The sequence below is a fragment of the Athene noctua genome, chromosome 17 (assembly GCF_965140245.1).
Source record: "Athene noctua chromosome 17, bAthNoc1.hap1.1, whole genome shotgun sequence".
NCBI lineage: Eukaryota > Metazoa > Chordata > Aves > Strigiformes > Strigidae > Athene > Athene noctua.
In genome coordinates, this window is record NC_134053.1 from 14,813,496 (window position 1) to 14,834,663 (window position 21,168).

The 21,168-nt window shown below is 52.2% G+C and overlaps 1 protein-coding gene across 3 annotated transcripts in view; it reads right to left on the reverse strand.

The window, feature by feature from the left end:
* Positions 1-21,168, reverse strand: part of KSR2 (kinase suppressor of ras 2) — a 124,602-nt gene that overhangs the window by 66,485 nt on the left and 36,949 nt on the right. For 2 of the 3 annotated variants that reach the window (XM_074921391.1, XM_074921389.1), the window contains exons 6-14: positions 17,851-17,920; positions 17,069-17,152; positions 14,558-14,625; positions 12,890-13,008; positions 10,137-10,305; positions 7,121-7,162; positions 6,773-6,839; positions 4,550-4,598; positions 3,474-3,841 (exon numbers count right to left, since the gene is read on the reverse strand). In XM_074921391.1, the coding sequence (XP_074777492.1) occupies positions 3,474-3,841; positions 4,550-4,598; positions 6,773-6,839; positions 7,121-7,162; positions 10,137-10,305; positions 12,890-13,008; positions 14,558-14,625; positions 17,069-17,152; positions 17,851-17,920 (1,036 nt within the window). Of the gene's footprint in view, positions 1-3,473; positions 3,842-4,549; positions 4,599-6,772; positions 6,840-7,120; positions 7,163-10,136; positions 10,306-12,889; positions 13,015-14,557; positions 14,626-17,068; positions 17,153-17,850; positions 17,921-21,168 lie in introns of all 3 variants that reach the window. The other variant, XM_074921390.1, reaches the window with a different exon arrangement.

The following is a 21,168-nucleotide window of genomic DNA, read 5'->3' on the forward strand; positions in this document are numbered from 1 at the left end:
ATGGTTAATGCAGAGAAAATCAGAGCGTTAACCCAAAGCATCACGCTGTTGGCAAGATGCTGCCTCAGTTTCCCCTCCCAGCATTTGGCCATGGGCCATGGTGTTTGGAGGGAGAGATTTCTTTCTGCTAATGAGACAATCCTTGAATATCACAAGTAATCAGGAAGGAAAATGTAGGGATGTGAAAAAGTAAAAATAAACCCATCTATAAATAACCCTCCTCCAGCAGCACCGGGCAGCACGATGTGGTAAAGCCCCTTCCAGGGATGGGCAGCTGCTTCCAGCGTGGCAGCAGGAAAATGGAGATTTCTTTAACAGCTGCAAGAAATTGCTCTTTTCTTGGTGGAAAAAACATCCTTGAGCGACCACCTCTGGGCAGTCAGAAGAAAAAGAACCTCTTCTGCATATCACCCGTTCGGCCCCAGGAATGTGTGTGAGGAGGAGCAGGTGAGGAAATCCGGACATCCTGGATTTGTATCTGTAATTAGCCCCATCACACAGCTGGGAGTGATTTGCCCCCTCCACAAGCAAATTCTGGTTTAAAGTTCTCTAAGTCTGGTTTAAAGTTTAAAGAACTTGAGTCCCCTCAGAAAAATCCTGTCTGAAGAGCGATGCTCTCCTCTGCATGGGGTCACCGGCTTCCATCCTCCCCCAGTGTCACATCCTGGACCGTTCCCAGTATCTTCAGCTATTCCCAGTCCAGCTAACACCACACTGTCCTCTTCCCAGACTCATTCCCTCGAATGCCCGAGCAGCAGTTCCCATCTGTGCTGTGGCAGAAGAGTTCCCAGGGCTGTTGTACCCCTTTGGAAAGACCTGTCTATTCCAAGAAGCAGTGCCAGACAAGGAAACATGCATGGGATGGAGACCTCCACATAGTGAGAAGGCTTTTCCCCAGTGGAGATGAGCAGAGCTGTTCCAAGAAGCCCCCAAAAATGTTCAACCAAATGTAGACCAGACAAGGACTGCAGGCACAAGGGAAGGGAGCGTCCCTGCACTGTCGCCCTGGGAAATGCAAGGGATGCTTTGCCCCACAAGCCCCGGAGGTCCCTCCTGGGGAAGCGCCAGAAGAGAGCGCCACAAGAAGCCTCAAAGTGCAATAAATTGTCTGTGGAAATGACCTCCAAGCTAAGGGATATGCATTCTTGCAGCCCTGTGCTTCCCAAAAATTCCCTGAGACTGAGCTGAGCCCCCTTCCAGCATCCCCCTTGGCTTTCCTGCATTCTCGTGGCCAGCTCAGCACCAGCACTGGATATGAGCCGATTTCACCCCAGAAATCCCAGCAGGAGAAAACCAAACAGGTTTCTAGTTGCGGTGGAAAAACTATTGTGATGTTGATTCAGCCTTCGAAGAATACAGATAAAAGCAGGTTGCTGCTTGTAGGCAAAGAGCCGGCAATGCTTGGAGACACTGCAAGCACAGGTTATATTTAGGGCAATCCAATAAAGCTGTACTTTGACCTTAAAAAAAGGACCGAGTGCAGCTGAAAAGAAAAGCAAGCCGAGCAGTGCGCTTCACAGACCTCATATTAATGCATCAAGCTACTGCAGTGAACATATTTATTTTGTCAAACTGTCAAAATGGCACCTTTATGGTTTGATATAAAGAGGCATTAGAATAGAAAACACTTTGTAGCTAAACAAAAAGAATATATTGCCCAGGTTTTGATATTGAATAGGATTGAAAAGCTGAGCAAATCGGGGCTGTAAAGGGATCACAGAGCTGAGCGGGACGGAGAAGCTGTGTTTTGCTCTGGGTAGCGGCGGCAATCCGGTGTAACACATGGATGGGGTCTCTGACGCATTGATCAATACATGTGTTTGCACACTTTTCAAAAAGCCTTTGGCCTGAACTAGCTAATAGATGGGAATCCGAAATGCTGCTGAATTTTCTGAGATTAGTATTTTTTGGTCCAAAATAAAAAGGACATTTTTTCCAGTCCCCAGCTGGGGAGAGCCAGCCCCCGTTTGGAGTCACGTCTCTAGAGCACGCAACTCCCAAGCCAAATGCAGTCCCTGAACCCGCCAGAGCAGGGAGCAAACGATGGTACGAGGAGCCACAAATCTGGGTTGAAATCCTTTGCTGTTGAGTAAGAGGGAGAGCAGACCAAAGCCCCCACCCTGGCACCCGCAGAGCTGCCCCAGCAGGGACCGGTGGGCCAGGAGGTGCTGCTTTCAAGAGGACATTAGGAAAAAATGATGCAATATTTCATCGCTAATGGCTGTCGGAAGCATTGCCATTTCAGTGCAGGCTTTCTGAAACACTGCCAGGAGGAGGCTGGAAATTCAACTCCACCTCGGGTAAACTTCTCAGAGAGAAGGTAACCAGTGGTGGGATGCAACGTGGTACCACATCAAGCCCTGTGGCTGAATACATGGTCTAGAGGTGAGGGAAATAACTGAATACTCAGAAAAAAATGCATTTTACATGACAGCAGCTGCTCTGGGAGTGACTGCAGCCTCCCTGCCTCGAGGCCAGCAGGGATTTTGGTTTTGCCCACCCATGAAAGGAATATGCCAGGATGCTCAGTGCTGCTTCAGCAGGGATGCTTGGTACTGCTGATTGACAGCAGGTACACGGGAATTCCTTGAGACTAAGACAGCTCTGGAGGTGTTTGAGATGGCTCGGGAGACTCCAAATCCCACCTTGCTCCCCAACCAGCTGCAAGAAGCCCCCTTCAGCAGTCTCATCCCTTCACCCTGCTGCAGTGTCCCCGAGCATCACCATTCTCCCAGACAGCAGCTCTTCAAGCCCCCAATCTCCTTCTCCTGGCCCCACCTCAAACTCACTCCTATTAGTCCCATACCCAGTTTTGGGTGTAACAGAGACAACAGCTTTGAGAATGGGAAGAAATGCTCCAGGAGACCATGACTTATCTTGCAAAGTCTCCCACCTCGTCGAAAGCAAGGAGACTCCGTGGACGGGCTCCAGACCTGTGGAGTACCAGCCATCCTTGCGAGCACCTGGTTTTCCCACCTCTGCTGCCCTTCTGGCCATTTCACAGACCACTGAACCTAACACTTGCATCCTGTTGAGCCTTCAGACACCCGAGCTGTTTTCCCAGCACTGACTTATTCATGAAACCTGGTGTTTGCACATGACCAGCTGCTTTATGCAACCAGAGGCTTTTCCATGCTGTGGCAGCACTCGAGCAGGGTCCAGACTCCACCACTCATCCAGGGATCTGACCAGGGCACCGTTCAAAAAAACCCAGGACAGAAACTGCCGCTCCCACCAGGTTACACCCCTCCTGGATAAAACAAATCATTCCTGTCCCTGGTTAAGAATCTGCCTGGACCCACTTATGATGGGTTTGCTATCTGCTTTGTAGCATAAATCACAATAGATCGAGAACATCCCTTTGATAGGGCAGGGAGGCCTGGCCAGCCTTGCCTACCGGTATTGTTTGACTGCAGGAAGCTGTTTTGGAAAGAAAAAGTTATTCTAGCTGAGCACAAGATGTAGGAGCTTACCTGGTGATGATGGCGAGGTGGGGAGGACTCATGCAGGCTCCCATGAAGAGCACCACATTCTCGTGCCGGGTCTGCCGGTACGCCATCACCTCCCTCTTGAAGGCCTTCAGCTGGTCCTCGTTGTCCCGTTCAATGTCAATGAGGCGGATGGCCACTTCCCCATGCCAGCGCCCATGAAAGACTTGCCCGAAGCGGCCCTTGCCAATGAGCTCGCCAATCTCAAGCTGCTCAAAGGGGATGTCCCACTCCTGGAGGAAGATGCTGGTCTGGCTGGCCTTGCGGGGAAAGTTGCGTGCAGAGAGGAGCGAGAGGTTCATCTCTTCAAAGTCATCCTCGGACTCCTGCGCCTCCTCGGTGCCTTCCTCGTTCTGTGGGGTGGGGCAAAGGGAGGTGAGTGCAATAAAACAGGGGAAAAAATTATAGTCAAGGAAGATAACATGGACAAAACCCCACTAGCCCACCTACTGCTTGCTCAGACCCGGTTGGGCAGGTACCTTCCAAAGGCAACTGGGTGGCTGCATTTTCTGCAAAGCCAGCAGAAACCCAGATTTTGCAGGGAGTCATTTATTTATCCCAGGGCTAAATATAAGAGTGTGACACACTGGAACATTTAATTCATTTGTTCAAAAGCAGCATTTCATCCTACGTTGTCCAAGCTGTGCTCTGCTAATACCGACTGCTCCTGCCCTAGCACCCCCAGCTCTGTGTGCCCAGCCCCTCAAATATGTCTGTTTTTTCCCTCCATGGTCTGCGTAAGCTTTCTACAGGATTTACAATGCTCATTAAAAGCTGCATCCCCGGCCTCACCCTTCACCCCTTCCCCTCCACCACATTTTTAATGCTTCTCAGAAAAGCTCATTAAATTGTAAACTTGAGGGCAGACATGAAGCCCATGAGGGTCCCTCTTCATGGGGTGGGGACACAGATGCCTGGGCAAGTTCAGGCCTGGCCGTTAATTTAATTATCAGCAATTTCACTGCACAGATGCTAAACTTATCTGGTTCCTGTGAAATGTGCCCCAAGATATATATAAAATAAAGGCCCGTTAAGCACAGCAGCAAGCCCAGCCATCTCACCTCCGAGGTGGGCTCCACTTCAATTTGAAGCAATGGGTTTCCTTCCAGGCTGTTAAAAGAATTACTGAATTACTGCCAGGTAAAAACACAGTTAGGTGGGGGTCACGCACAGGCATCAAGTCCTGCTTCCCACAGCATTGCACTGCACCAGGACTGAAGGGATCAGGGAGGAGAAGTACAAAGCTCGTTGTTAATCTGGGAGAGCAACCCCTTCCCACCCACACCCTGGCTGTCTCCATCCCAAAGAACGGGCCCTGGGTGCTCACACAGGAGGATAGTGGGGATGAGCAATATTAATTACTGCGTTTATTAATACTGGATGCATGAAGTTCCACAACGGATTTGGTGATGTGGGAGCATCCCGTCGCCCAAAGCACATGGTGTGGAGGATGCACCTTTGCCACGTGCCCCAGAAGGCATCCCCCCAGCTAACTGGGGCAAGGGGCATATTTACAACCTCACACCTTTTGGCCACATTGAGGCAGTGCTGGGGCATGCGCTTATGGCATTTTTAGGTGGTTTCTAAGATCAGAATTACCTTCCCAACAAACACCAGACAAAGTGACAAGCACAGCTGATTAGCAGCCAGAAGAGAAGAAAACAGTTTTTTTGAATATTTTTGAGAAGTGAAGGTTTCAAAGACCCTCCCTGCAGTAAGAGCACCTAAATTTCTCTAGTTTCCAAGCTCCCTGGGCCAGGACCATCTCTTTTTCTTTGCTTACACAGCACCTCCCACCACCAGGTCCATGACCCAGGTCTCACTGCACCCAAGAGTTAACAGGGAATTGGGGAAATTCCCTGGGGAAGATCAGTTGGGGCAGCTCGGGTGGTTTCAAGCATAATATAAATATATTAGAAACTATTATTATCGATAACATAAATAACAGCATCCCCTTCCAGAGACAGCAAGGATCACAGGAGAGGCAAAACACTCCCCAAGCCACTCAGACGCAGTGGTCCTGTGCTTCCTATGCCATTTAGTTGCCACTAAAAAGCTATAAATCCCAGGGGAGACCCAGGTGGATATACAAAAGGAGCCGACCCTGACATCTGAAGTAGCAGAGAAAGTCCAGGTAGACGCAGACGGCTTCTGCCGCCCATCACGATGCACGGTTGGTTTGCAGGAGCAGCAGTCTCCTCCTGCCTGATCTTTAGCCCAGGCACGAATACCTGTCTCCTGAGTATCCAAAGCAGCGTCTGCTATTTAACCCAGCCAAGGCCAGGGTAACCTCAGCGGCTCCCACGAGTTATTTTCAGTGGGGCGAGCAAGAGAAGAATCACAGGTTTTGCATATTGAAAGCTATTTGCCCACAGAAGCCTGCCAGCCTTACGCCTGATACATTGCTTTAGGCAGGGAAGGAAAAAAAATATAAAAGGCTTTGACTTCACTACTTTTCCATTAATTTCCTGGCTGTCAGCCACCAGCAGGGACAGCCGCTCCGTCCCCATCCCCCTCATCGCCTTCCCCAGACACAAGATCTGCCGGACCCCCCAGCAGTTGCCAATGCGGTTTGGAGAGCGTGGGTGAGCCGGACACAACCTCACTGCAGCCTGGAGCAAGACCCTATCTGTTAAACTCCCGGCTTCAAAAATGGCAGTTATAAAAAGGATCAGCAAGCAACCCTGCAATGTAACGCCACTGCCGGGGTGGCACAGGCAGGAGGACCTCAGCAAATGCCAGATTCGGCAGAGCAGCTCAGACTCAATCTGCCAGGGAGAGCTGGTCCTAACGCCAATTAGATAACTGCATTTCAGAACTAATTTCAGTGCAAAGTTTATTGGACTTGAAAATATTACAGGTGAGACTGCAAAAACTGTCTTTATTGAAACTATCTCAAAGACCCTGGTTCTCTGCTTATAATTTAGTAAAAGATAAATCGCTTTGGCTTTGGCTTCTTAGACTGAAAGTCTTTTTTTTTTTGACAGCAAAGCGCTTGGTAGGTGCATTGCTGTGGGTTATAAATCAATTCCCTGCTCTGTCCTTTCAGTTTTTCTCCTCCGCAACGCACAAACCAGAGTCATCAGCTGGGTCAGGGACGCAGGAGCACCAGGGGCTCATCCTGACCACCCACCTCAGCGGGCCCAAAAGACATCCTTGAGCCCCAAATTGGTCCTGCAAAGCCAGGGAAGCACACATGGGTGCCCAGAGGAGGCAGGGTGCAGAGGATGCACTGCCTGGGGAAGGGAAGGTGAAGGCAGCTGGGAGGAGGGGGAGGCACTCACATGGGGTTGGAGTTGACAGGGTGGAGGACGACTTGCGGGGCTCGGGTCGGTGTCTCAGGCACCACATCTGGAGAGAAGAGAGCGGAGTGAGAGCAGTCTGGGAGTATCAGGAGCTCCTTCCAGTGCCGAGGGCACCCAGGGGAAGTACATCCCACTGAAAACCTCCCAGCCCTGCAGCATCTTACTAGTGAAAGGTCCTGCAACAATGCACTGGTTTTGGGGAGAAATCCCACTCCAGCAGAACCCCTCTGCACAAATCCAGGGCTTAGGAGAGCTGGGCATGCACACACCCCACTAAGGGATATCTCAGCACCCCACGTTACAGGAGAAACTTTCAAAGAGACTTACCTGGGAAAATGAACTGCTGCTTGTACTTGTAGTAATGGGAAGCTGGAAGAGAGAAATGTGGGGTTAAACACCAAACTGCAGAGCCAGATGCTGGAGAGACTCATGAAATGACAGCCCTGGGTCCAGGTCCCCCCCTGCATGACACAACCCCTCCCACCTCCATCTCTCACCCACAATGGCATGTAGGGTGCCCAGGCCAAAAAACTAAGACCTTACACCTCTAATGATCTGGCTGGATTTTAACTTCATTTTTGCCACCATCAGCTACTGCTTGATACCATTTAAAGGGTGTTGATGTCATCTGCAAAGTCACTGGTGAGATTTGGACACCTGGTTGACAGCAAAAGCTCACAGGGTTTGAGTGCTCAGCTCCCAGTCAGCCCTCAGGAACCACTCAGCACTGTGGAGACACCAAGTGATAGATTTGCAGCTGCTCCCAATTTTTGCCCGATCTAGCCCATCTAACTGTGCATTTTTGCCATGCTTCGGAGATGTGTCCTTCCTGGGCTCCCCGCCTGCCTCCCAGTGTACTGAAAGGAGCCAGGAGCTGTCAGCAGTCCCAGGAGCCATTGCCCAAAGCCAGCATTGCAGAGGTGCTCTAGGTGCTGGTACCCTCCATCAGCTCCCCATCGCCTGTGGGCAAAGCCCAAGGGCTGATTTGACACACACAGGCAGGCAGTTCATGGGCACAAAGCAAGACAGAGATGCTGAGGCCACCAGAGGTTGGCACCAGCTCAGAAGGCAACTTCTCCTTAAGCTTCAAGACCCCAAAGACCATCTCTCAGCTTCTCTCCAGCTTCAAGACCCTGAAGACTGACCTCAGCTCTGCAGCGGGACCTGAGCCGAGATCAAAGGAGACTCAAAGGTAATTCTGTCAGAAAAAGGTCACAGTGTTGCAATTTCCAAGCTTAAATCCTAATCCCCAAGATGACCATCTTGATGAGATGAACCATGGAGAACTTCCTGCACAGGAAGATGAAAGCACAGTAAGTCCTGCTTTGTGTCAGACCAGCTCCTGTTCACCACAGGGCTCTGCTCATCACAGGCATGAAAGCAGGGAGCAACCACCCCCCTGAGCTGCTGGGGTCTGATCCTGCTCGCCCCATTCCTGCCAGCCAGGCACCTGTGGCAGGGGCTCCCTGCACTGGCTCAGCTGTGGTGGCAGTGACAGCACGTCCAGGTCCCCATAAGAAGATGCTGCTGCTCACTGTCGGGGTTACTTCTGTGGTTTCTGTTTTAAACAACATGAAAGAACATCTCAAAAGCCCTGCAGGGAGGTCTCTGCTCCAGAAGTGATGCATGACCAGGTCACCAGACACTGGACCCTCTGTTCCTTCTCCCCCAGACCCAGGCAGGGTCCAGAGTTTGCCCAGCAAGCAATTTTGGGATGTTAATGGCTACAAGCCTGGCTATCATGCTGCTGAGATGTCAGGATGCTTTGGCTGTGGCTGGACCACCACAAACTCAGTTATACCAGCACAGAAACGCACGCCGTGCTCTCAGGTTTGCAGCCATGCTGAGGACTATCATCCCAGCCCTTGGAGGCTTGAGGGCTGTGGCTGGCGAAATCCTCACCCAGGGAATGGAGAAGGAGTCGAGTCTCTCCTTGACGGATGGGTCACACTGCTCCTTGAGGTGCTCAGTGCTTCCTCACAGATCCTCTGCTGTCTTCTTCATGCCTCTCCAGCATCCCACCTGGGCTCTGGGCGCTCCAGTGAACAAGACTTGTGTACAGCTGTAGTCTCTCCAGGCTCACAAGGACCTCTGTTGTTTGGCTAGTGGTTTGGATTTTTCTCCCCAGCTTTTGGAAATGCTTGTTATTCTGGTGATGGATCCTGCCAGTCAAATCCCCCCTCACCTCCCTCCTTCTCCTCCTCCTCTCTAGCTGAGAGCCTGTCAAGATTGAAAGGAGGAATCACCATGGTGCAGCAGGATCAGCAGATCATGAAGGTGCCATCTGGTTCCTCCAGAGAAGCAGTCCTGACCTTCCTTCCTACCAGACCAGTTCAATAGCCATGGGGTTTTGGAATGCAGAGGGACTCCAAACTCCTGGCTGCTGCCCTGTCAAACAGGCCTGAGACCACAGACTAAACAAGGGTCACTGGCCCCAGGGCAGCCGTGAGTGTTTCAGCATCTCAGAGATGGGTCAGGGCCATGGCTCCCCCTCCTCTTCCCTTGTCGGGCCCTTTTTGGGAATGGCTGGAGAAGCATCTGGGTAGCTGAGTACAGCTGAGTCCTTCCATGCTGCCAGGAGTGATGCTGAGCCATTTCCCTCCAGGGAGGGACCTTCCCTGGAGCTGCAGCCCTGCCCCAATGACATCCCAAAGGCAGACATGCTGGGACAGGCTTTGGTACATCCTCAGGCCAGGAGGAGTTTTTCTGGCCATTTAATGTAACTCCTCTGTCCTGAAGCCAAGGTGACCAAATTGACTCTTACACCATCCCTGAAGAGACTGAGCTCCAGGAGCAGATGAGTCGAGGTACCCAGACAAGACTTGATGGGACAAGATACATCAGATAGCCCCAGCATCAACTACTTCCCTCTATCACCCCACATGTGCTAACAGCAAGCTTGTTGGACCTCAAAGACACAGTGAAGTCAACCCAAGTTACCCTTGTAGAGGGGTAAGACCTTGTTTCCCGTTTGCTGCTGAGGCAATGCAGCGGGCACATGCCATGGAGAAGTCATGGCTAGAAATGTTTTTGAAGCCTCAAGCGCAGCAGGTTGCCCACAGAGGCTGTGCTGGCTCCATCCTTGGAGGTTTTGAAGACCAAACTGCATCAAGTCTTGAGCTCTGACCCTTCTTCAAGCAGGAGATTTGACTAGAGACTCCCAAGCTCTGTCCCAACCTAAATGATCCTAAACTCATCTTTGCTGCTCCTACCTCTTCCAACTTCTCCCCATCCCAGCATAAGTCCAGGCAAGCAAGCAGCTGGAACAGAATCTTACCCCAAGGACACCTCGGGGCACAAGCCCCTCTCATCAGGCAGATGGGAGGTGGGGAGCTCACGGTACCTGGCAAGTTGAATTGCTTCTGCTGGCGTGGGCACTGCGGGGAGGGATGCAGGGGGGACGGGGGCGTTGCGCTGGGCGGCAGCGGTGGGGCTGGCGAGGAGGGTGTGGAGGAGGTGGTGGAGGAGGGGTTGCTGCTGGAGTCTGGCTGGTAGGGCACTGGGATGTGGTCCTGCAGGACATGGAGAAAAGAAGAGAGGAGCTGGTGAGAGCCGTGCCAGCAGTGGCACCCCAAGGTGCTCCAGTACAGAGGATCCCAGGTGACAAGTGAGAGCTACACAGGTCATCCCAGTCCCCCATTTCCAGAAGCCCTGGAAAACAACCAGAGACCCAGCTTCAGCTTTTCCAAAGCCGTTTGTATTCACTGTGTGCACCAAGGGCATTTCATGTCAGACATGGGGCTCCTCTGCCAGCCCCTCCATGCTACAAAACCATGGCTGAAAGCTCCCCAAACCCTGCTAGCTCTGCAGAGCTGTAGCCACCAAGACCAGAGTTGGGGGGCTGCACCCCTGGGGCTCGGTCCTTAGAGACATCAAGCTTCTGTTGACCTCCTGTGAGCCAAAAACCTCCTGCCTCGCTCAGAGCAGGGGGCTGAGCTGAGGCAGATTTGAAAGGATCAGCCCACACATCCCAAGACATCCCTTGCCCTTCACTGACCCTTCCTCATCAAGACAAGGACAGCAGCTTCGGGTGTGCCTCTCCAGGGCACACTGAGATGGATGAGAAAGGACCATCTGGGAGCAAACAGGGAGAACCACCTGCCTGGATATCTTAGATCTGAAAAGGAAAACTGAGGCCAGAATTCCCCACCTTGCTTGTGACCTTATCGCCCAACTTGGAGACACTTAACAAGGTCTGACCTTCAGCAGCCCTGAGCACTCCCATCTCCAGACAGGTGCACCCATGGCAAGATCCCTCCAAGGTTAGAAAACCTGCACAAGCCTCCCACAGCAGGTAATTTTTGTCAAAATTTATGGATTTTTAAATAAGCTGGGCTTTTTAGGAAACCCACATACATTTTATATAGACCATATCCTGACACATATGACAATCTTAGCTAGGTAAATTGGTTTTTAAACCAACAATGAAGGCTGCTAACAGTATGATTTCAATGGTATTTACAGAGAACAGGATATCTCTAAAGAAATGCCTTTAGAAACATCAAAGTAAGAAGGGGCCCCTATTGCATAAAGCACATTTATAGGGGAAACTTTAACCAGAATGGGATGCTGAGGTTAAAGTCAAATATATAAATATATATGTATATACACACACACACACACACACACACTGTGCATCATCATGCTCTGGTTAGAAAAAAGCTAGGAAATGTGAAAGGACTGCCTGGCAGAGGCAGGGCTGATGCCCTTCACACCCAAAGCCTTTATCAGTGAGCTGAGTCAGTTCCCCACTGCCCTCTAATAAAATGAAACAAATCACTAGAAGGACAGGCACCAAAAAGAAAGAAGCATCTCTATTTCTTTTGAATACCTGCAGTAGCTCTCCAGCCTCACAAAGCCATTTGCACCATGCCATAACAACAACAACAGAGCAGGATCTCCTAAGAGATTTAGGTTTAAAAACTACATCCAAGAGAGCATCATCTGGTACCCAGCCTTTGTTGAGTGCCAGAAGATGCTGAGGTCCAGAATGAGCTGGGGGGTCCTGCCAGGCTGTGGGAAGACAGGGTTTTGATGACCTGTTCCCCATGATGCTGAGGATTTCCCTCACTTCAAGCACTTCCAGCTTGCAAACACCTTACCCTGCGCTACCTCTGGCCACCCACAATAAATTTTCCACTGAAGGCAACATGCTCTAAATTTCATCAAAAAGTAACCCCATGCCAGTTTTATTGCTATTAATGCAGGGCAGAAGGAAGTGAGCCAGGTGCACTGTCAGGTCTGGCTTGACCAGATTTGCCAGAGACACAATCAAATTCTGCGTTTGTTTTATCTGTAGCAAAGATTTGTTATTTAAAAAAATCTCAGGTGGTAGCAGAGACCTCAAAACACCCCAAATTCAGCTTAGATCTGGAGACTGAGAGGCCACAATGGCACAGGACTGGTGAGACACGGGCTATTTTGAAAGTGCGGATGCCATTTTATTTTTAAAAGAAATAACCTCAGCAGATGCAACCCACACTGGGAAACCCAAGGGGCGAGAGCTTTGCAGCTCTGCTTGCAGCGCAGCCCATCCTGCCTCAACACCAAGCTCACCCTCACTTTGCTCATCGAATTAGCACTGGTTCATGGGATTATTTTTTAAAATTTAAGTCCTCAGGCAGGTTTCTAGGCATCTCCTACCCATGCATTGACACATACAACAGTCCCATAGCTGTGGATGTGCCTGAGGACCCATGGAGCCGTCTGTAAGGCCTGGTCCTGGCAGATGGCTGAGAGGCTGGGAGATGCCCCATCCTTGGGGCAACCCACTGGGGCCTTCTCCTTCCCCAAACACAAGGTCAGGGGAACTTGCTCTTAAATCCATTCTTTCAGAAATTAATCTCCAAGCCATGGTCCTGCCCAGCAAATGGGACTGACGCTCCATGAAAGGACGTGCCTTAGGAAAGCTGAGGCAAACAGGGTGGCTCAAGCAACCCAACTCCAACGGCATTTTTTGGCCCCCTTGTTTGCAAGAGCAGCAGCTGCATGCGAAGAACCAGCAAAAGCCGCTGATATTTCAGCAAAACAGGGCCGGCTTCCCTGTGGCAGGGGGTGGGCGTGAAGCAGGTGTTCAGGGCTGGTGGAGCAGCTCACCTTGTTGAGTTTGTTGGTTTTGGGGAGTGTCTGGCTGACGTGTAGGTCCGAATACCTGGGGGGTTTCCGCAAAGGGTTGTTGATATCACAGGGCACCGACTCTGTCCGGACTAACCTTGCTGGATTAAGAAGGGAGAGAGGGGAAAAGGGGATGGAGAGGAGGGGGAGAGAGATGAAGACACATCAAAGCTTTGAAGGAACACTTGGGGTCAACCCTGCGCTTGCAAACTGCTCTTGAATCGTTCTCCAAAGCAATCCCCCACGGCATCTCCAGCTGCTCGGCTCCTGCCCTGGGATGGCAGCCAGCCTTCGGGCTCCCCCCTGCACCCAGGCTACAGCCAAACCCCTCGCGATGTGAGGAGGTTAAAGCCCCCATGGTGGGATGCAAACTGCACCCTTCTTCCCCCACCGAGGGGCTGCAATTCAAGGAAGCTCAGCAGCCATTGCAGCCACCCCACGAGCTGGGGGGGTCAGCCAGCATCACAAGTAGGCACCATCCTCTTCCTCATCACAGCTTTTCAGGGCAGAGGGAAGGAGCCTGCTCAGAGCACCCTGCTCTTGGCGGAGAGATTTTATGGGGGGAAAGCCAGCCTGCAGCCTGGGGACTTGGAAATGGGCTGGCTGCAGGGCAAGGCATTTCCGAGCTTTTTTCACTGATGCTGAGGCCACCCTGAAGCCACGCTGCTCCTCGTTCCCATGCTAAAACACACAACAGGCAGCTCCAGCTCTTGCAACATCACAGACCGCAGGCATTAATCTGAATTTCTGCCCATCCCAGGAGCTCACCTGCCCCTGGCAGTGCAGGATGCTGCTTTCCCTGCCTCCTGGTCAGGGTTTGCAGCAGCTCGGAGCATGACAGGGGGGTCTTCCACCCAAATGTGCTGCAAGCAAGGGCATGGGGGACCGGAGTGGAGGCTGCAAAATTATGCCCCTCTGAGCCACAGATCCTCACTCGCCTTGTGAGGTGCCACCAGCACAATGCATTTCTCCACGATTAAACCAATGAACATGTTTTTGGTGGTATTGAACACAGAGTAACGGCCTTAAGAGCTCAAAATTCAAAGCAATGGTAATTGGAAGAGTTTCCCTTAGGCTGTCGCAGTCCTCTGGCCATCGGGGAGCACTCGGCCAAAATCTGGAAGAAAAGAGGTGGGAAGCCACGCCCGTCGTCCTGCTGCAAAGTTCTCCCTCGTTTGTGGATTATAGAATGGGCTCTCCCGGAGGAGAGTGGGATAAGGCAGGTCTGAAAGCACCACGAGCATCCACAGTGGCACGGCCACGTCCCTGTGGTGGGGACCCCCATGCACCGACAGCACCACGGGAGATTTGGGGTCCCACGCGTCCGCCCTAAGCTCTCGACAGTAGCAAAAGGCTAAAACCTGTTGCACTTACCCCGTGCGGTGGGGAATCTGAAAAGAAAAGGAGGCAGGGGAAGGGTGGGTGGAAGTGGTTTGCAATGCAAATCTGCCTCGCCCCGAACAGCTCGTCTCCCTACAAGCGGAAAAAACGGTGGGTAAAATTTTCACAGAGCGCCCAAGCGGTTCGGGAGCCTCCATCCCGCCAGCCGGCCGTCAGCGAGGGTCAGGCTCCCGAATCGCCCGGGGGCTTTTGAAAGTTTTACCTGGTGGCAACATCCATGGAGGCAGAAGGGGGAAGAAAGGCCCTTACCTCCCCGGTGGATGATCAGCAGGTGACACGGAGGGGCCTCTTTGGTGCATTTGTTGTGGCACTTGAGCCTAGTGGGGAAAAGAATAAAAGGCGTGAGAAGTGAGAGCGAAGGGGACGCGGAGCATCACGGGACGGCTAGAGGGATGCGGCTCGGAGCAGGGAGCTTCACTGCAGACCGGGGACCCTTTCCCCACCCAGGAAGGTAACTTGACATAATATTTCAGCTGTGCACAGCCCCTGGGTGCTCACTGCCTGAGTGGTCCCATGGGCAAACTCTCCCGGATCCCTGCGGCCCTGCAGCTCACGCGGGAAGGCCCACGATTCCCCCGCTGCCCCCCAGGCTGTGGGCACAGGGATAGGAAGCGGTATGGGATGAACACCCTGGAGCGTCCGGGCGGGTTGGCTGGAAGGACACAGGAGCTGCACACCCGTGGCAAATGAGAGCCATGGTGGGTGCACCTGTCCTGATGGAGGGGTGCAGGAACCCCGAAACCTGGGAGGACTGCCCAGCTCCCCCGTTTCTCCACCAGCTGCAAGGGACCAGGCACCCACCAGCCAGCTTGAGGATGCCCAAAACTGTCACTTGTCGGCCTCAGCTGAAATAAAAGGAGCAGAGACCCGTGCTAGGGGAGCAGCCACTTCCCCCCAACCACCATCCAGTGCTAACACTGCTTTGCACTTAATTAAATTCAGGGGCAGCAGAAGGGAAGGAAGCAGCTGCCCCAGCCCCCTTTGGCTCCCGATGAATCTCTGCCATTGTGCCCTCCCCTCCTCGCTTCATTACCAGGACATTTAACAAAAATAATGAGAGCATTTACAGCTACATCGAATATTCTGCAGAGCTTTGCCTGGTTTCGCAGAGCCGGGGCAGAAGTCTATGGAGGGTTTCACCCATGGGTCATACATATAGGCATAAGCAGGCTCCTGCCGCCCCGAAACCTTCCCTTTCGTCCTTAATTAGGGATGGAAACGAGTCCCCAACTCACGCTCTGCTGCAGCAGCCACAACGGAGCAGCGAGAGCCACGGGGGAAAAGGCAAAAAGGAGGAAAGGATTTAAAAAAACAAGAGTAAAGGATAAAAAAAAAAGAGACAGCAGCTACAAGTCAATGAGCTGGGTAATGAAAATTCAGGAGCCGTGCATGTTAGCTTTTATTACAAAGCCGTTCCTAGAGGGAAAGGCAGAGATTAATTCAGTATTCGAGGCTTGGGGGGATTTGGGGTCTGTTTGTTTGTTTTACCTACTTGTTCCCCTCCTGTTTCTGGGGGAAACAGTGCTGGGGCTGGGTGGCTATGGCAAAGTCGGTGAACCTAAGTACTTTATGTTCTAAGTACTCTACATTCTAACTTTTTACAACCAAGCAATTTATTTGCTCTTTTCTCAGCGTCTACAGGACAGCAGGACCGAGAGAGAGCCGGAACCACAGCATCACAGGGGCAGGTCCCAGCATCCCTGGTCCCACGCGGGGACCAGCCCCGGACAGGCACAGCAGGCAGGGCTTGCAGGCAGCAAAGCCTCCAGTTACGTGAGCACTGAACGAAATAGGAATCACCACCTTAAAATATATATTTGATATTATCACTTCCAGAAAGCCACCACCAACTGCAGAGTAACCAGGCTTTTCTGGTGCAGGTTTAAATCCCAATTTTCTAACTCATCAGCATTTAATCAACGGCAACAGCGATCGTTATCACTTCATAGCTCTGGCTAATTCAGTTACCCGCAGACAACCGGCCTATTCCCAGCACCCATCCCTAGGAAAGGCAATCGTGTCTCCAGAAGCAGCTTTACTAAGTGCTGATGGCTGCACGATAGTAAGAAATGGGCTACACCGGATTTAAAGCAGTATAAGTGGCCCCAGCCCGTGCCTTTGCTATCTTTTCCAGTCCTGCCCAATTTCACAGCCAGCACAGTCCCTCTCCTTTGCATCACACCTTCACTGCATTTTGGGGTGGGTTGGCTCCTTGGTGCCACGACATTGCCAGGAAACAGAGGCCCCAAGATATTTTTCTGATGCAAAAAAAAAAGGATACAGCCCAAGGCTGTGGGGAAAACCCATCCGATGCCTGGAGCTGCCCTGCACACAGGCAGTGCTCTCATCCGAGCCACTCTCAGCCCCTGTCCACCACATCCATCCCCCCCGTCTCCTGCAGTTAATTCCGCACATAACCCTACAGTGGGTATCTAAAGACAGGCCAAGGACAGCAGCGAGCGGAGAGGCTGTCAGGATCTGACTCAGAGCTCTGGTGCAAGCAGAGCTGAGGTCTGATGGGCAGCATCCTCCCCAAGGACCCTGCTCCCATCCCCAGCATGAAGACCCAACCTCAACCCTGTTTTGAGATGTTCTTCACCCAATTTCATGTCTCATTAAGTCTTCTTGCAAAGAAGAGCTAGCAAGAGGCTGGTCAGTCTCCCCGTGCCCAAGCACCTGCTCAGCTCCACCAGCAAACTCCTAATTATCCCCCTCACAACAATAAGGAGCAACACAAAGAGCTCCAGCACCATGACTTACTTGCAGTTTTTGCATTTTAAGCCAAACAACATTCCTTTCCCGCAGACGGTGCAGGTCTGAGACATCCAGTACTTGGTGGAAAACCTGTAGAGAGAAACACGGAGAGTGGCCAGGGAGCAATGAAGCTGTGTCACCCCATCCATGCTCCTGCAGGAACATCTCCCAAGCCATGATTATCAACAGAGCCCAAATTTATTCTTTCCTTGCTGCCCTCAAACACTGTTGCAGGGGTCAAGGCATCTTTCCAGGGATGCCAAAGCACAAATCTGAGCCCTCTTTTGGTGGTGCAGAAGGGCAGAGCTTGCTCTAAAGGAGGGCTGAGCTGGCCAGGATTGGCATTAGGCACTGTCTCACTGCAGCCCCCCAGCTCTGCCCACACCAGACTGTGGCCAGAGCTTCCAAAACATCTCCCTGCCCTGGAGATCCAAGCTTCCAGCCCATCGAAGAAGCAGCTGCCCCATCAAATAGCAGCACTGAGACTATTTCTAGAGCTCTTCCTTCTTGAGTAGATATGGAAGGGCAATAATCCGGAGATGGGAAATTTGCTGAAGGTTGGCAAGGTCACGGATAATACACAGCTTTTATTGATAGCGACTCAAGCCTTATCTAAACCAAATCTGAACTGAAATGGAATTTAAATGGGCTTCTAGGACAGCGCAGCCCAGCATGGGAAACAGGGGGAACAGCCCTGAGCCCCCCGCCCCAGACCAGAGATGGGAAGGGAGATGCTCATCCCCCAGTGTCGGGGGGATTCGCCCAGCGCTGCGGCAGGGTTGGTGTACCTGTGTTTTATCGAGTTGCCAAGATCTCGACGGGGGATCTGCGGGGACCAGCGAGGCACTGACAGCGTATCTGTGTGGAAAGGAGAGACAGGGGAAACCATCAGATGGTAAAAAAGGCGAGAGCTGGGGTTCAAGCTTTTAGGGAGGGGGACAAAGGGTGCACACAAAAAATAGGGTTTGATTGATATTTCCCTTTAGAGATGCCCTGCTGAGCTCTCTTTCTGGAAAGCAAGAGACCTCTGGCTTTGTGCTTGGATCTGTGGGGAACCAGGGTCTCCTGCCTCCACTTAACAGCCCCCACCACCCAGTTTGGGCCAGGGAGAGAGGTGGGAGGTGATGCACCTGCCCCAGGGGTGCTACACCCATGTGTATGCAGAGCAGGACTGCGAAGCTATCAGAGCCACATCATGATGCTCAAACAAGAAAGGGAAAATGAAGCCGAAATGGCAACTGCATCATTTATTAATAAGACATCACATCTTGCGGTTGCGGCTGAACAAAAAGCCAAGTGTCAGCCGCTTAGAAGGCAATTTAACTCATATTCAAATAGAAGAACAAGGTAAAAAGCAGCCTTGGCGCTCTCCTTCTAAGGGAAAAGGAGGGAGAAAGGGTAACGGGACCTTGGCTGGGTAAGGAAAAAGAGATAAGTTCATTAGCAATGGCTTGGAGCGAGCAGGTAATTAGCAGCAGAGCCGTGCTTGGACTCCACATCCCCCTTCAGCCTCAGCAAGGGCAGAGACCCTCCTCCTCCTCCTGCCAGCTGCCCTGGCTATGGGAGAGGTCCTGCCCCACGGGTTGCTCAGCCCCAGGGGGGATCAGTGCCGGGGGTTCAAAGGCTGGATTTTCAAGAAGGGATTTGAGAGGTTTCCCGGGCACAAGCAAGCAGCCCCGGCACGACGCGAGCTGAGCCACAGCGCGGAGCCGAGCAGCAGAGCCCAGCTGCGAGCCTGGCCGTTTGCTCAGTATGCTGGCAAATCCCTTGCTAAATACACTTTCGATATTATCCCTTCGAGCAGGGAGAACCACTGTTTGCTTTAATATCCCATTTTAATATAGCGGGCGGTAGGGTGTTTTAATTGCGCTCTCTTTCTGAAGGTTACATTTACATGCTGCTTCCCGTGCAAGACGCTGTTAAAAGTCTTGGGAGCATCCTAAAACATATCCATGTCCAGTACCTCCCGCCAGCAGCTGCTCCAGCTTCTTCTCTCAGCTCCTACTGCCGCCTCAGCCCCAATCACCCCTCGGGCACAGCCAGCAATTAAGATGCTGAAGGACTACAAAGTCAATTAAGGTAATTGCTGCCCCCAGCCCCGGGTTGGCTGTTTTACACCACCAGCATGCCAATATTTTTGACCTGTGCCTCCCACCCTGGACTCCTGGACCAGCATCCCTCCCACTAACCCAGTATCTGCAGCCTCCCAGGGATGCCTGCAAGCCCTGGAGACGATGCTCTAAGGAGTGGGACCACTGCACACACAAGCACTATCCCTCCCTAAACGGCATTTTCTCATCAGTAAATCACATTACACAGATAAATTCCTCCCGTGCCCCTCAACACTGGTCCCTGATGAACTAAACACCCAGGCAAGAACAGATCCTCTCTCAGAATTAAATTACAACCTCCACTTTATCAGCTACAATTTATTTCCACTAACTTTCAGCTGGCCTCAATTAAATCCTGCCGTCCTGGGGAGGGGGAGAGGGGACGTAGGCAAAGACGGCTGAGCCTTTTAATTACTTTCTAAATGTGCTCACTGCAAAAATGTATTAAAGTGTATCTGGGATTTTAACCTCCTAACAAAAATGAGACCTACGTGATTCACGGCTAATTATGTTCATTAGAGGAAGCGATACATGAAGGATTGTGGCACTTAACAATAGACCTGCTGTTTGCAGGAGCCAAAACAAGCAAAGGGGGTCAGGGGGGCGGGGGAAGGTGCCCCACTGCTGTGGGGAACAGCCCCAAGGGTGTGGGGGGCTTTGAAGTTAATTGGTGATTCTCCCCCTTAACCTGTGCATGTGAGATGCCCACTCAGAGGAAAAGCTGTTTCTCCCCGTGCCATATTAAATGGGGGTGATACCCCAAGGGAAGGTGGAGATACAGCAGCCTCCCCTCCCTGCACTGGAGCAATGTTCTCTTCAAAACCCCAAAATTGCTACAATTAGAGGTAATTGCAAGAAAAACAAACAAACAACCAACTCATGGCCACAGGAGCACATCTCGCCTTTGAGGGGGGGACCAGGCTTTGTTGTAGGAACCTCGTGATGGAGAAGTGGCAACCCAAGGTGCTGCAGCTGCTCCCATGGCAGTGGGATAAGCTGACCCTCGTGAGCTTTGAAGCGTGACAGCCAGCTGCCCGCCTCCTGCCACCCTTCTGCTTCTGGCAGCTCACTGTCCCACTCTAACAACCCCGCGCTAATGACCTGCCCTGCAATGATTGATGTCTCCTGACCTCCCCTGCCTGGGTGTCAGTCATTACTTATACGTTTATCACCAGCAACTGCCTTTATGGCTTGAAGATCAGAGCTCTCAGCTGTAATTCCCCTTGCACAAGTGTGGGAGGGCAGGTTTTGGATATTTTTTGCCCCCCTCTCCTCCTCTAAGGTGCTATTTAATGGGCACGGGTGTAATGTCCCAGGGAAGAATGCAGCTGGTACCCACTGAGCAGCCCAGTGGGGACTTCCCAGCCGAGCACCCATCCCTTGCCTGCCTCCCCAAATGTCGTGACACTTCCCAATGCCACCCAACACATCAATCCTCGCAGAGCGGCACAGACCCCACAGCCAGGCATCTGATGCCAGGGGATGCCACCCCCCCACCCGGACACCCCAAAACCTCTGCGCTTTCCTTCACTGTAGCATCACACCGGCAAAGGTTACAGCTCCTGCTCCGCGCAGCACAGCTTATCCTTGAGTCAACAGCCTGTGCTTGATGGGATCAGATGTGCTGTGAGGAGAGCAGGGAAGGGGGGAAACCGCCTGGGCGGAGGGTGACAGCCGCCTCCGGCGCGTCCCTGACAGCCGACACGGGCGAAGAGCCCTGCCGCCCGGCTCCCCAGCGGTGACAGGCAGCTGTGACAGCCACTGCTGGTCCCTGAGTGACACCCGTGCACCTCGGAGGTGACGGGGACCACGATGCTGTCTGGGCCGTGACGCCCTCCTCACCCCCGCTGCCATCCCGACAGCTCCCGGGTGCCTTCTGGCTGCTGGTGCAGATGTTTCCCCTTCACTCTCTACCTGGGATGCCTGGGCATAACCTGCATGGAGAAAAGCAGCCAGAGCTCCCCTGTTTCATTTATTTTGGGGTTTCACCCTCCC